At 41.3% G+C, this 16,368-nt stretch overlaps 1 protein-coding gene across 2 annotated transcripts in view; it reads left to right on the top strand.

Moving 5' to 3' along the window:
* Positions 1 to 16,368, top strand: part of WDR19 (WD repeat domain 19) — an 89,900-nt gene that overhangs the window by 16,665 nt on the left and 56,867 nt on the right. For both annotated transcript variants that reach the window (XM_008275097.5, XM_051842452.3), the window contains exons 7-13: positions 5,530 to 5,610; positions 7,698 to 7,810; positions 8,120 to 8,293; positions 13,433 to 13,503; positions 14,289 to 14,461; positions 14,551 to 14,665; positions 15,995 to 16,101. In XM_008275097.5, coding sequence (XP_008273319.1) covers positions 5,530 to 5,610; positions 7,698 to 7,810; positions 8,120 to 8,293; positions 13,433 to 13,503; positions 14,289 to 14,461; positions 14,551 to 14,665; positions 15,995 to 16,101 — 834 coding nt within the window. The remainder of the gene's footprint in view (positions 1 to 5,529; positions 5,611 to 7,697; positions 7,811 to 8,119; positions 8,294 to 13,432; positions 13,504 to 14,288; positions 14,462 to 14,550; positions 14,666 to 15,994; positions 16,102 to 16,368) is intronic.

Here is a 16,368-nt window from a genome sequence, read left to right on the forward strand (position 1 = left end):
CCGAAGCCAGAGCCATGAGTTTTCTCCATGTCTCCCACACAGGTGCAGGGGCCCAAGAGTACAAGGCCTTGGGCCATCTTCTGCCTTACCAGGCCACTGCAGAGAGCTGGGTCAGAAGTAGAGCAGCTGGGTCTTGAACCGGTACCCAGATGGCATGCTGGCACTGCAGGCAGTGGCTTTAACGCTGCACCACTGTGCTGGCCCCCCTCCAAGTACTTTAAATGGTCTCTAGATTACTTCTAATATTAACACAATGTAAATGTTATATTGTTTAGGAAGTAAGGATGAGAATACAAAGTCTGTACATGTTCACTACAGACACAGTTTTTTCCCCATATATTTTTGGTCTGTGTCAAGCCTGTAGGTGTGGAACCTGATGCTACAGAGAGCCTGCTGTTTTATTTTTATTTTTATTTAATGAATGCATTTTTTCATAGATACAACTTTAGGGATACAATGGTTCTTTCCTCCATACCTGCACTCCCACCCCAACTCCCATCCCACCTCCCTTTCCTTATCCCACCTCCTTCTTCATTATGGTTCATTTTTAGTTTGACTTTATATACAGAGGACCAACTCCATGCTAAGCACAGACTTCAACAGTTTGTACCCATGCATATACACAACATATAATGTACAGTTTGGGAACAAAATTTGGAGTCGATTTCTCCTAGTACAGCTCATTAGGGATGGAGGTCCTATATGGGGCGTGAGTGCACAGTGACTTCTGTTGTTCCTTTAACAATTAACACTCTTACTTATGACATCAGTGATCACTCGAGGCTCTTGCCGTAGGCTGCCAAGGTTATGGAAGCTTTCTGCGACCATAGATTCCATCGGTATTTGGACACTGCCATAAGCAAAGTGGATGTTCCCTCCTCCCTTCAGAGAAGTGTACATCCTTTGATAACATTTTCATCACAGACATCCTCCATTTAGGATTTTTTTGTAAGAGACTTGGCTTTCCATGCCTGAAATGCTCTCACAGACCTTTCATCCAGACCAGGGAGCCTCAAGGGTTGATTTTGAGGTCAGAGTGTTAGTTACAGTGAGTGTCATTCTAGTCATTCTAGGAGTCTGCTGCGTGGACTGCTTCCCATATTGGACTTTCCTTCCTTTTTAATTCTATTATTATTACTAGGCACTTGATGTTATTTATATGATCACTTTCACACTTAAACCCATCTATATGTTGACTTTAATGTTAAATATGATCATTTTAATAGTTAAGATGGGGGGCCGGCACCGTGGCACAGTAGGTTAATCTTCCACCTGCAGTGCTGGCATCCCATATAGGCACCGGTTCTAGTCCTGGCTGCACCTTTTCCAATCCAGCTCTCTGCTATAGCCTGGGAAAGCAGTAGAAGATGGCCCAAGTGCTTGGGCCCCTGCACCTGCATGGGAGATCTGGAAGAAGCTCCTGGATCCTGGCTTCAGATCGGCGCAGCTCTGGCCATTGCAGCCATTTGGGGAGCGCACCAACAGAAGGAAGACCTTTCTCTCTGTCTCTTCCTCTCACTGTCTGTAACTCTACCTTTCAAATAAATAAATGAAATCTTTAAAAAAAAAAAAGTTAAAATGGCATTTATGCCACCGATTTTCATGGGTTTGGAGTCTCATGACAAGTTTTTAGGTTGTACCCTTAGAAGTAAGTCTGTAGGACTGTATGCAGAACTATAGTGCTTTACAGTTATAAACTACCTCCTCCATCTCTAATTCCCCCTCTTATTTTTAACTGGGATCTATTCCTAATTAACTTAAAATATATATGGTCAGCTCTATGTTACTTGAAGAGTTCAGCATATAGTATGAAGAAGAGAAAAGAAAAAGAAAAAAACAGAGAAAAAACTAAACAAAGCAAACCAAAAAGGATATACAAAATAAAAAGTAACAATGATAAACTATCCCTCAACAGTCAGGTCAAGGACTATTCAAGTCATGGATTCTAAAAGTGTCAATTTCACTTTATAGCTTTCATTTTAGGAGCACTATTATTTCTCCCAAGTCAGGGAGAAGATATGGTATTTGTCTCTTTGGGACTGGTTTATTTCACTAAGTATGAGGTTTTCTAGCTTGCTCCATTTTGTTGCAAATGACCGGATTTCATTCTTTTTTACTGCCGTGCAGTATTCCGTAGTGTACATATCCCACAATTTCTTTATCCAGTCTTCAGCTGATAGGCATTTAGGTTACTTCCATGTCTTAGCTATTGTGAATTAAGCTGCAATAAACGTGGAGGTGCAGATAGCTCTTTCGTTTACTGATTTCATTTCCCTTGGGTAAATTCCCAGGAGTGAGATGGCTAGGTCATATGGTAGGTCTATATTCAGATTTCTGAGGTATCTCCATACTGTTTTACATAGTGGCTTTACCAGTTTACATTCCCACAAACAGGGGGTTAGGATGCCCTTTTCCCCACATCCTCTCCAGCATTTGTTGTTTGTTGATTTCTGCATGAGGGCCACTCTAACAAAGGGTGGGGTGAAACCTCATTGTGGTTTTGATTTGTATTTCCCTGATGGCTAGAGATCCTGAACATTTTTTCATGAGTCTGTTGGCCATTTGAATTTCGTCTTTTGAAAAATGTCTGTTTAAGTCCTTGGCCCATCTCTTAACTGGGTTTTTTTTGTTGTGGAGTTTCTTGATCTCTTTGTAGATTCTGGTTATTAATACTTTATCAGTTGTGTGGTTTACAAATAATTTCTCCCATTCTGTCAGCTGCCTCTTCACTTTCCTGACCATTTCTTTTGCTGTACGGAAACTTCTCAGTTTGAGGTAATCCCATTTGTTCATTTTGGCTTTGACTACTTGTGCCTCTGGGGTATTTTCCAGGAATTCTTTGCCTGTGCCAATGTCTTGAAGGGTTTCCCCAATGTTCTCGATTAATTTGATGGTGTCGTGGCATAGATTTAGATCTTTAATCCATGTTGAGTGGATTTTTGTGTAGGGTGTAAGGTAGGTCTTGCTTTATACTTCTGCATGTGGACATCCAATTTTCCCAGCACCATTTGTTGAAGAGACTGTCTGCTCCAGGGATTGGTTTTAGCTCCTTTGTCAAATATAAGTTAGTTGTAGATGTTTGGCTTGATTTCCAGGGTTTCTATTCTGTTCCATTGATCTATCCATCTGTTTCTGTACCAGTACTATGCTGTTTTGATTATAACTGCCCTGTAGTATGTTTTGAAATTTGGTATTGTGATGCCTCCAGCTTTGTTTTTGTTGTATAAGATTGCTTTAACTATTTGAGGTCTCCTCTTCCTCCATATGAATTTCAGCATCATTTTTTCTAGATCTGAGAAGAATGTCTTTGGTATCTTCTACTTTTTTAATATTTTGTAATTCTCATCATAGAAATCTTTGACATTCTTGGTTAAATATATTCCAAGGCACTTGATTATTTTTGTGGCTATTGTGAATGGGATTGATTTTAGAAGTTCTTTCTCAGCCGTGGCATTGTCTGTGTATACAAAGGCTGTTGATTTCTGTGTATTGGTTTTGTATCCTGCTACTTTACCAAACTCTTCTATGAGTTCCAATAGTCTTTTAGTGGAGTCTTTTAGATCCCCTATATATAGAATAATGTCATCTGCAAATAGGGGTAGTTTTACTTCCTCCTTCCCAATTTGTATCCATTTGATTTCTTTTTCTGCCTAATGGCTCTGGCTGAAACTTCTAGGACGATATTGAATGACAGTGGTGAGAGTGGGTTTCCTTGTCTGGTTCTGGATCTCAGTGGAATGCTTCCAACTTTTTTCCCTGTTCAATTTGAAAGTCACTAACAAAATTACATATGCACTTACGTTTCAACCCACAAATACTGCCTTGAGGACTGCTAGGCAGGTGTATGTCCTACTATTCTAAAGAACATGTACGTGCAAAAAATCTGCGTGAACTTTTAAAAAGTCTTTAGTGGTTACTAGGTTATAGCTACATGGCAATAAGTTCTGGGGATCTGTTGCACAGTAAGGTTACTACAGACAATGTTAATGTCATGCATATGTATAGCCATGAGATAAAACAAACTAGAAGATTTTATGTTTTCATTAAAAATGTTGAAATGTGCCGGCGCCGCGGCTCACTAGGCTAATCCTCCGCCTAGTGGCGCCGGCACACCGGGTTCTAGTCCCGGTCGGGGCACCGGATTCTGTCCCGGTTGCCCCTTTTCCAGGCCAGCCCTCTGCTGTGGCCAGGGAGTGCAGTGGAGGATGGCCCAGGTGCTTGGGCCCTGCACCCCATGGGAGACCAGGAAAAGCACCTGGCTCCTGCCATCGGATCAGCGTGGTGCGCCGGCCGCAGCGCGCCGGCCGCGGCGGCCATTGGAGGGTGAACCAACGGCAAAGGAAGACCTTTCTCTCTGTCTCTCTCTCTCACTGTCCACTCTGCCTGTCAAAAAAAAAAAAAAAAGTTGAAATGTTTAAAGAAATATATATATTTAAAGATTTTTATTTATTTGAGAAGTAGAGTCACAGAGGGAGAGACAGAAAGATTTTCCATCCACTGGTTTACGTCCCAAATGGCCACAGCACTTGAAAAGGTTACACAGAGAAGAGGCAAGGAGAGAGAGAGAGAGGTCTTCCATCCGCTGGTTCATTCCCCAACTGGCCGCAGCAGCCAGAGCTGCCCTGATCCGAAGGCAAGAGCCAGGAGCTTCCTCCAGGTCTCCCACGTAGGTGCAGGGGCCCAAGCATTTGGGCCATCTTCCACTGCTTTCCCAGGCCACAGCAGAGAGCTGGATCAGAAGTGGAGCATCCAGGACTCCATATGGGATGCCACTCCCCATATGGGATGCTGGCACTGCAGGTGGCAGCTTTACCCACTGTGCCACAGCGCCGGCCCCTAAAATATTTGTTTACATAACATTCCATACATATGTATAATTCTTATGTCTGTTAATTTTTTTTTCAAAATTAAATCAGGTCTTATATTTATGAATCCTTTTATGTTTATAATCATGTAAGAATATTATTATATGATCTCTGTCTAAGGATTCTATTTTGATTAGCTGACTCTTGCTCCTGATGCATTGTTTCTTGGTGAATTTTGTAATTTGAACATCAGCAGTGGTTATCTATGCAGATTCTTGTAGCCTTGAAAGAATCTCTAGATTTGTTTTTACCAAACACTTCAAGGATATTATAACCTGGGTTCTTCCACTTTCTGTATTCTCACTCGATTTATAAATTTGAACTTTAGAACATAATGAAGATAAGGCAGGTCTTTAACGACGAAATCTTCTTTATTTTGTCTGATTCAGAGCTCGGACCAAGACAAATGGGCCTCTCTTACCATCTGCTCTGGATAGCTACAGCATCAGTGTTTGCTGATGGTCCCTTATAAATTCCCCTTTCCCTTTCCCTGTTTTGTCTGTCCATTTAATATGGTTTGTTTTATCCTGAATTTCTTGGTATTTGTGGCAGTAGAATTTTCAGGTTTTTTAGTCTGTTACTCATAACGAAAGTTACTGTTTTAATACTCCAAAATGAATTTGCATGTTGAGTTTGTTCATAGCGCTGTTTTTACCCCCTGTAGACAGCAGTGAGATTTGAACCTAGTGACATGAAATTTTCCGTGATGAAGACTGGTGACCGAACTCCTGCTGCTGGAAACACAGTAAGGATTCTACATCCAATCCGAAGGATTTTGATCATTTTGTGGAATAGCCTACAGTTGTCCCCTGGTATCTGTGCAGGAATTGTTCCCAGGACTCCTTATAGCTTACAAAATCTGCAGATGCTCAAATGTCTTATATAAATCAGTGCAATATTTGCATATAACCTATGCACATCCTCTTGTATACTTTAAATCATCTCTGAAGCACTTAATGATACCCAATAAAATGTAATTGCTGTGGAAATCATTGTTATACCATATTGTTTAGGGAATAATGGCAAGAGAAAGTCACATTCAGTTCAGTATTTGATCTGCAGGGGATTGAATCCACGCATGTGAACCCCACAGATAGAGAGGCCTGATTGTATTTCCTTGTCTTGGATGGTTCAAGTAGTGATAAATTATGTCCATTGCTTATTAAACCAAGATTGGACTCAGCATCTCATGCCTAAAAGTTGTGTTGGCTGTTGCTGACTCCCTGATGTCACAGCAAGTGAGGACAGCATGCTGGTAGAGATGGAATTGTTCTTTTCACTCCTGTGGGAGCAGAAGCAGTAGACTATCTTTAAGGATAGAAGTATTGATTTCTGTATGGGTTTTTAATTTTTACTCCATTAGATACAACGAACAGACTCTGAAAGTTGTAGGTTTTTTTTTTTAAGACTTTTTATTTCTTCATTTATTCATTTAAAAAGCAAAGCAACAGAGAGTTAGAGAGACATAGAGACAAAGATCTTCCATTCTCTGGTTCACTTCCCAAATGGCTACAATAGCCAGATCTGGGCCAGGCTGAAGCCAGAAGCCAAGAACTCCATCTGGGTCTGGGTGGCAGAGGCCCAAGCCTTTGAACCATTTTCCAGTGCCACTTTAGGTTCATTAGCAGGAAGCTGGATCTGAAGCAGAGCAACCAGCACTTGAACCAGTACTCCTATAAGGGGTGGCATCACCAGTGACAGCTTAGTCTGCTGCACCACAACATCAGCCCCGTGTTTTGTTTTCTTAATACTTGGATGCATTTGCCCTACCACCTTTTAGCATTCTGAAATCCAGATGATTTTCATAATCACTATGAATTTAATGATACTTATTTTCAAAAACACTGCTATTAAATTGGTGGTGACACTGATAACATCTTAGAATCAAGGAGATATATCAAAGTATCACCATTAATCAGCCCTGAAAAATATTTCTTCTCAGCCAGCACTGCGGCTCACTAGGCTAATCCTCCGCCTGCGGCGCCGACACACCGGGTTCTAGTCCTGGTAAGGGCTCCGGATTCTGTCCCGGTTGCTCCTCTTCCAGGCCAGCTCTCTGCTGTGGCCGGGAGTGCAGTGGAGGATGGCCCAGGTCCTTGGCCCTGCACCCGCATGGGAGACCAGGAGGAAGCACCTGGCTCCTGGCTTCGGATCAGCGCAGTGAGCCGGCCGCAATGCACTGGCCATAGCAGCCACTTGGGGGGTGGAAAAAGGAAGACCTTTCTCTCTGTCTGTCTCTCTCACTGTCTGTCTCTGCCTGTAAAAAAAAAAAAAAAGTATTTCTTCTCTTGCTGACAGAGTTCCACCCTCCACTGGAAATTAGTTAAATATTGACTTCCATGAAAAGCACAGGATCTCTGGTTTAGCCACACTGACCCATAGGTGATGGAAACAGTGATCATATAAAAAGCCAAACTTGATTACCCACAGGAGTGTGTACCTAGAGTCCCAGTTGGTTCAAAAGCAAAATGGGTGAAGGCTCATGTTACTCTGAATGTGAATTCACATGCAGTGGGTTTATGTAAGACTGAGCAAACCGAAATTTCATAACACTGTAATGAGAGGTATTAAGAGTTCAAAAGGTTATTCCAGAAAAGGATTTTAGTCTGTTTCCAAAAGTTATTGACAATGTGTAAAGCCAAGAACCTGTACCAGAATTATATAATAATAAATATATTTGTTTAGTTACATAATCATACCTATTATAGCATTTAGCATACCTGAATTTGGCCTGTGGCTGTCATAAATTAGATTCAGCTGTTTGGGTTTGCTTATTGGGCTTTTCCTAAGCATTTAGTAATTCATTACACGATTCCCTAATCTTTTCTTTAGATAAGTGTGGTGGTCGGCAAGAAAGCTTTGTTTCTTTTTAATCTGAATGAACCGGATGGCTCAGTTGATCTGGAATTTCAGCAGTGCTATGGCAACATTGTCTGCTACAGTTGGTATGTACAAAAGGTCACTGTAGAAAGCTATCCATGTATTCTTCTTTACTCATTTACTCATTTAATTTTTGTTTGTAATAATTCAATTCTATGTATGATGTTTTCTGAATTAAATCTCTTTGATGTGGAACTACCTAACATGATGTGGTGCTTAGTAGGCCTTTGATAAATTATGTTCTATAATTTAGTATAAATAAATTTAATTCTCTAATTCCTTAATTTTAACTTACTTGCTTATTTACCATATTGTCAATGATGGTTAATTTCCTTTTTTTTTTTTTTACTGTATTATTGTCTCTGTTGCTGTAGGTATGGTGATGGCTACATCATGATTGGTTTTTCACTTGGAGTGTTACTAGTCATTTCTACTCATATTCAGGAGATTGGTCAAGAGATATTTCAGACTTGTGACCATAAAGATAATCTAACTAGTATTGCAGTATCACCAACTCTTAACAAGGCTGCTACATGTGGTGATAACTGGTAAGTTATAGTCACATATATTTAGGAAAATTTATATACAGAAAACAAGAAGATAAGATTTTCTTAAAATATGTTGCAAATTGAACATCTCTAAGACTTTTACCCATGCCTTTAACACTTAGGACGAAACATGAAATGGAATTTGCTTGAAAATCAATCTTTTTTTGTTTTTGTTTTTGTTTTTGTTTTTTTGTTTTTTTTTTTGTTTTTTTTTTTGTTTTTTTTTTTTTTTTTTTTTTTGACAGGCAGAGTGGACAGTGAGAGAGAGAGAGACAGAGAGAAAGGTCTTCCTTTGTCATTGGTTTACCCTCCAATGGCCGCCGCAGCCAGCGCGCTGCTGCTGGCGCACCGCACTGATCCGATGGCAGGAGCCAGGTGCTTCTCCTGGTCTCCCATGGGGTGTAGGGCCCAAGTACTTAGTACTTGGGCCATCCTCCACTGCACTCCCTGGCCACAGCAGAGAGCTGGCCTGGAAGAGGGGCAACCGGGACAGAATCCGGCACCCCGACTGGGACTAGAACCCGGTGTGCCAGCGCTGCTAGGCGGAGGATTAGCCTAGTGAGCCACGGCGCTGGCCTTGAAAATCAATCTTAAAAATAAAATAGGCAGTTCCATGTTACATGAAGTAACTACACTCCACCCTGTCTCTCCCACTGCCTCTAAGACCTGTATAGAATACATGGAACAGCTATTTAAGGAATCTGTAAAGTAAGCAGTAGCAAGTAGACTGCAGAAGACAAGAATTTGTAGTACTGACAAACGAGCAGTAAATATCTCATTTGTCCTCTAGTCTTTCTCAACCAGGACTCAGGGCAACCCCGAACCTGAAAGTGTAGACAACAGAACACAGAGCTCTAAGAGAAGCCCTCTAGTTCTGGTTCAAATTGCAGGAAAAGGAACACCTAATGCTGCGAGGCAGTTCGGCAATTACCCTGGTTTTCTGTTTTCTGTTCTGGTTCTTTGTTGTCTCATGCCCCAGCCACTGTGCAGTCTCACCATGTCAGTGGCAGCAAAAGCAATGGCACCAACAACCCACGGGTATCTAAACTCTGAAGAAGGGTGTCCTTCCTCTCCAGTTAGAGGAGCTGAGGGCTCAAGAAGGTGGGGAACCCCCTGTTGGTTATTTTTCTCTCTGTCCTCTCCCACTGCATGGCCACAGGTGCCTGTGAAATATGGGAAGTACAAGGTGTAGTACAGGCTAACTAGAGTCTCAGCACTCCTGGAGGAACAGAGAGGAGAGCCCTAGGGAATCAGAAAGTGCCAGGCTGATCACAGAGAGGGACAAACTTAGGAAAGTAATCCCATAAAGACGTTAAACTCCTGGGCTTGCACCTAAGCTCATATGGGTGGATCTTACCTGTCTCAAAGGCTTTGAGAACTGAATTAACAGGTAGTCTATAGCTTAAGTACTTTTGACCACTGAGTGGGCCAAAGACACATCTGGATACCGCTACAAAGTCTTAAAATGGAACTGACAGTGAAGCCAGAACCCACAGGACGCTTCTTGAAAACTTGTCACCTGAACCGAACCACGTTGATTGCCTAATAAGACAGAAACATTAACCTTCTTCCTGGGAATTAGATTAGGTACAGAGTCACATAGTATTTAAAATATCCAGAAGATAACCCAAAATTGCTAGGCATATAAAGAATCAGGAAAATTTCAACTCTGGATGGGTGATCAACAGTCACCAATGACAAAATAATCCAGATAGCAGCTATAATAGAAATACCCTCAAGAGGTAAGGGCTAATACTCTTGAAACAAATGGAAAAATAAGAAATCTTGTAGAAGAAATAAAATCTATGAAGAAGAAAAATGGAAATTTTAGAACTGAAAAATAAAATAAGTATAGTGAACCTAATAGCAAACAGAGATGCCAATAAAGAGTCAATGAACTTGAAGGTAGATCCATAGAAAATATCCAGTCTGAATAAGGTGAGACAGTACCAAAAGGTCTAACGTGTGTCGTCAGGATCCCAAAATAATGGCTGAAAATTTCTTTATGGCAAGAGATTTAAATATATACTCATATATAATAGAAGCTCAGAAAAATCCCAAATACCATAAACAAAAGAAATTGAGGCTCAAACACATCATCATTGAATTGCTAAAAATTAAATACAAAGAACAAATCTTAGAGAACCACATTTAGAGTGGCAGTGGATTCTCACTGTAAAGTGCAGAGGCCAGAGAGAAGGGCCACAGCACTCCTGAGGTGCTGCAGTAGGGAGGCACTGTCAGCCGAGGTTCTGTGTCCTGGGACAATGGCTGTGAGTAATAAAGGTAAAATGAACGCCTTCTCAGATGAAGGAGAGTGAAGAGAATTTCTTGCCCAAAGACCTGCTCTGAAAGAGTTGCTGAAGGAACTTCTTTGGCTAGAAGAGAACTGAGGACAGAAAGAAATTTGGGATATTAATAATGAAGGAAGAACACAAGAAATGGTAAAATCATGGGTAAATGTAATGGGCTGCTTTTTCATTTTTGTGATCTTGAACATGTACTTGTGTGTGGTGGTTGGAAGCAAAAACATGTATCCTATTGTCTGATAGGATGTTCAATGAATGAAGATACAGTACTTAAGACAACTATAATATAAAGGAGAGAATAAAAAGGTATATATATGATAGATTTCTACTTTCTACTTGAAATGATAAAATATTTATTATAAGTAGAATATGAAAAAAATTTTTTAAAGATTTCTTTTATTGAAAGATGTACAGGGAGAAGTGGAAACAGAGAGAGAGGTCTTCCATCCTCCGGTTCACTCCCCAAATGGCCACAATGGCCATAGATGAGCCGATCCAAAGCCAGGAGCTTCTTCCAGGTCTCCCATGTGGGTGCAGGGGTCCAAGGACTTGGGCCATTCCCCGCTGCTTTCCCAGGCACATTAGCAGGGAGGTGGATCTGAGGGAGCAGCCAGAACTCGAACCGGTACCTGTATAGGATGTCGGCACTTCAGGTCAATGGCTTTTTGCAGCACAGCACTGGGCCCGGCTATGAAAAATTAAATAAGTATATTGAAATCTAGAGCAACCGTTAAGAAAACCATAGCACATACTTGCATACACACACAATAGATAAATTAAGATGGAATACTAAAACTTGTTCAAACAACCTAAACAAAGAAAGGAGGAATCAGGAGCAAAAGACAGAACAATCAGAAAACAAATAATAAAACAGCAGAACTAAATTCAGATATATCAATAACCACAAAATGTAAACAGCAATTTATTTTATTAATGGCACTGTTATATGCTGAGTATAAGAAACTCATTTCAGATGTAATGATATAAGGATGGGAACAACAGATCATGCAAATGCTAATCAAAATAAATTTTGGGTGGCTGTATTGGTTTCAGGTAAAATATACAACAAAGTAAAGAAAATTGCCTTCAGTAAAGAGGAATATTATATGTTGATTTATGGCTCAATTCACCAAGCAGATAGAACAATCTTAAACACGTAGGCTTTTAAAAACAGAGTCCCAAAATATATGAAGTAAAAACTGAAAGAATTGAAAGGAGAAAACTCCTCTCCCTTATTTTCAATAATGTATGGACCAACCAGGCAGGAAGGAGATCGCTAAGGCAATAAAAGCTCTGAACAACACTGTAGACCAACCAGGACACAGACATCTATAGAACACTCAACAGTAGAGTACGAATTGTTTTCAAGTACCCATTGAACAAGCCTAGGCAAATTTAAATTATTAAAAAAATGTTTTCTAATCATAATGTAACCCACTAGAAACCAATAACAGAAAGTTAGGAAAATCTCTAAACCCTTGGAAATCAAATGACATATTAGTAACAATTTGAATCACAGGATCTCAAGGCAAATATTAAACTACAAGGAACTAAATGAAAAATGAAAATAAAATGTAACAAAATGTGTAGGCGTCAGCTAAAGCAGTGCTGAGAAGAAAATTTGTGGCTCCAGATTTTTACATTACAAAAAGTTCATGGGGCCAGCGCTGTGGCATAGCTGGTAAAGCTGCCGCCTGCAGTGCCGGCATCCCATATGGGCGCCAGTTCAAGTCCCAGATGCTCCACTTCCAATCCAGCTCTCTGCTATGGCCTGGGAAAGTCGTGGAGGATGGCCCAAGTTCTTGGGCCTCTGCACCCACATGGGAGACCTGGAAGAAGCTCCTGGCTCCTGGCTTTGGATCGGCTCATCTATGGCCATTGTGGCCATTTGGGGAGCGAACCAGCAGATGGAAGATTCTCTCTCTCTCTCTCTGTGTTGAACTCTGACTTTCAATTAAATAAATAAATCTTTTTTAAAAAAAAGTTCTTAATCATTTTAAATTCCTGCCACAAGAAACTAGAAGGGGCCGGCGCCACGGCTCACTAGGCTAATCCTCTGCCTAGCGGCGCCGGCACACCGGGTTCTAGTCCCAGTTGGGGCGCCGGATTCTGTCCCGGTTGCCCCTCTTCCAGGCCAACTCTCTGCTGTGGCCAGGGAGTGCAGTGGAGGATGGCCCAAGTGCTTGGGCCCTGCACCCCATGGGAGACCAGGAAAAGCACCTGGCTCCTGGTTCCTGCCATCGGATCAGCGCGGTGCGCCGGCCGCGGCGGCCATTGGAGGGTGAACCAACGGCAAAGAAAGACCTTTCTCTCTGTCTCTCTCTCTCACTGTCCACTCTGCCTGTCAAAAAAAAAAAAAAAAAAAAAAAAACTAGAAGAACAAAATAAAGCCAAAGCAGAAAGAAAAAAAAATGGTAAAGAGCAGAAATTTATTAAATTGAATATAAAAGCATTTAGGAGAAATTAAAAACCTGCTTTTAAAAAAAAAATTAACCTCTGACAAGACTGTCAAACAGAAGACACAAATCACCCATGTCATCAGTGAAACAGGGCTATCACTAGAGATCTGGGAGCCATTAAGGGAACAGTAAGGGGCTGGCACTGCGGTGCAGGGGGTTAAGCCACCTCCAAAGTAGAAGTAAAAGATACAAGTAATAAATGTAATAAATACAGAAATTAAAATATTTTTTACCTTAACCCAGTAAATCTTCCTGTATATCCCATTTTGGAGACCACTGACCTATTCCATAGCTTATAATTTTTATGCACTAAAACAATTTTACATAAAGCTCACGTATCTAAAATGGACATTTTTCTTTTCATTTTTCAGCATTAAAATCCATGACTTGGCAGAACTAAAAGACATGTATGCTATAATCAACCTAGATGATGAAAATAAAGGTATCGTTTTTTCTGCAGCAGTTTGGCATTTCATTCGGTTCCATGGGTAATGTTGTGATTGTTACTATGAGGTTTATTTTAGGAGGAAAAAAATTAATACTTGTCACTAGAGTTCCCCAAAACAGTGCCTTTATTTAGTGATCATGGTAAGTCATACTACTTGACCAGAAAGATCTAAGTGTACTCTGTTTTTGTATTGGTCCTAATTTATTTGAAAGGCAGAATGACAGGGAGGGAGGGAGGAAAAGAGAGAACACTTCCATCCTCTGCTTCATTCCCCAAATGCCTACAACTGTCAGGGATGGGCCAAGCTAAAGCCAGGAGCCTGAAACTCTGCCTGGGTCTTCCACATGGGTGGCAGGGGCCCAAATTTGGGCCATCATCTGCCTCCCCAGATGCATTAGCAGGAAGCTAGATCAGAAGCAGCGTAGCCTGGACTCCAGCCAGGCACTCTGTTACGGTTGTAGCGCCCCATCCGGTGGCGTAACCACTGCACCATGATGCCTTCCCTCTCCACTTTCATGCCGAGATTTTCAGTGAGTTCCATCCTAATTCACATTGTAAAATGTAAATTCTTGTATACTTTCTCCTTGTGCCATATTGAAGGAATCCATGCTGATGTTACACCAACATATGATCCTTTTGCTAGTCTGAATAAGGACTGTTTAGACTGGTGAAGAAAGCACTTAATGGTATTTATGCTTCTGGTAACTTAAACTACTTGCTTGATTGTCTGCAATAGTATGTTGTGTCCAAATAATCATCTGTTTTGTCAATATTTTCAGGGTTGGGTACCTTGTCTTGGACAGATGATGGCCAGTTGCTGGCACTGTCTACCCAGAGGGGCTCGCTGCACGTTTTCCTGACCAAGCTTCCCATTCTTGGTGATGCCTGCAGCACAAGGATTGCATATCTCACCTCCCTGCTGGAAGTCACCGTGGCCAACCCTGTTGAAGGAGTATGAAAATGTTGTTTTCCTTTTATTTATTAATAAAGTCAGAGCAGCTTTAGCGGTGGATTTACAACTGTTACTTTTCCGTATCACAGGAGCCAGCGATCACAGTTTCTGTGGACGTGGAGCCCAACTTTGTAGCAGTAGGTCTCTATCATCTGGCTGTGGGCATGAATAACCGGGCCTGGTTTTATGTCCTCGGAGAGAATGGCAAGTCTAAATCCAGTTGCTGTGTTCTTAGCTGTTGTATAGTTTTTGCTGTTACTTGGAAAGCATTGGAAGTTTCTTTTAAGACTCAGTCTTTCATTTTTTGCTCAAATTCTCTTTCATAACTTAAGTGGATTTACGAATCCTCTAAAAATTTGCATCATTTTTAGGAAGATTTTTTTCGTTTTTAAAAATGATTTCTTCTACTTGAAAGGCAGAGCAATTGAGAGAGAGAGAGAGATCTAGTTTACTCCCAAATGCCTGTAACAGCCAGGCCAAAACCAGGAGGCAGGATCTCCATCCGCTTCTCCCACATGAGTGGCAGGGACACAAGCACTTGAGCCCTCATCTGCTACCTTCAAGGATGAGTTAGCAGGAAGCTGGATCAGAAATGCAATAGTCGCTGCTCCAGCCACCATTCCGATACAGGTTGGGGGTGTCCCAGGCAGTGGCTTCATTCACTGCACCACAATGTCCACCCCAGGAAGGTTTATTCTTCACCTTTATGGTGAAGGCAGTGGGCGTGGGTGGTGTATGAGCATTGAAATGAGGCCCCTGCGTTGATTGCCCCTTCCACCTCTATGAGCTAAGCGACTGTAAACACATTACCCCGTGAGCCTTGGTTTATTCATCTGGAAAATGAGGCTGCTTATACTTTGAAGAGGAAGATTAAATGAGATGATACTGTGTGTTCTCGCTTTGTGCAGTGACTTTGTTAGTCACTTTCTATTCCTTATGTGAACTGTTATGGAATTCCAAGAGGCAAATTTATATGCCAATTAAAGTTTTCTTAAAAATGGCTAAAATAAGATTTTAAGGTCAGAATATATTTGCAAAGATACGCATCTCAAATAATTTGTGGGGCAGGCATTTGGTGCAGTGGTTAATATGCTGCTTGGGGTGCCTGCATCCCATATTGGAGTGCTTGGATTGGAGTCCCAACTTGGCTCCTGATTCCAGCTTCCTGCCAAAGCATAGCCTGGAAGACAGCAGTGTTGGTTCAAGTACTTGGCTGCCTGCCACCCACAGGGAGACTCCAACTGAATTGTGGTCTCTTGGCTTTGGCCTGGCCTAGCCCCACTGTTTCTGGCCTTTGGGGAGTGAACTATCAAAGGAAAGATCCATCTCCCTCTCCTCTTCCTCCTCTTCCCCTCCTCCTCCTTCTGCCTTTCTCTCCTTCCACCTCTTCCTTTCCCTCTCCCTCTGTGCATGTGTGTTTCCCTCTGCCTTTTCAAATAAACAAAAATAAAAATTCTTTAAATTATTTGAAAATATTTTTGTAGGATAGTTTTACCTATATTTTAATGTGTAATTTTTTAAAAATAATTACAGCTGTCAAAAAACTGAAGGATGTGGAATATTTAGGAACAGTAGCCAGCATTTGCCTTCATTCTGACTACGCTGCTGCACTTTTTGAAGGCAAAGTCCAGTTGCATTTGGTACGTATAATTTTGATGTCCTGGAAACCTGCAAAGTGATGATCATGAGCAGTCTACCATCTTATTGTCCAGAACTTTGGTAAGGAAGCAGAGTGTGTACAGACTAGCTAGAACACAGGGGGATACGGAATGAGCAAAACTACTCGGATTTGGGGTGAGACATTCAGTTGACTTCCTAGTTCTTTTCCCCAGAAACCTGATAAATATCACAGTGCTACTCACAACAATGCTTTCAGTGAAAATGACCCAGTCGGTAAATTGCATCTG

This window comes from Oryctolagus cuniculus, chromosome 2 (genome assembly GCF_051225735.1).
Source record: "Oryctolagus cuniculus isolate XC-2025 breed Fujian yellow rabbit chromosome 2, ASM5122573v1, whole genome shotgun sequence".
Lineage (NCBI taxonomy): Eukaryota > Metazoa > Chordata > Mammalia > Lagomorpha > Leporidae > Oryctolagus > Oryctolagus cuniculus.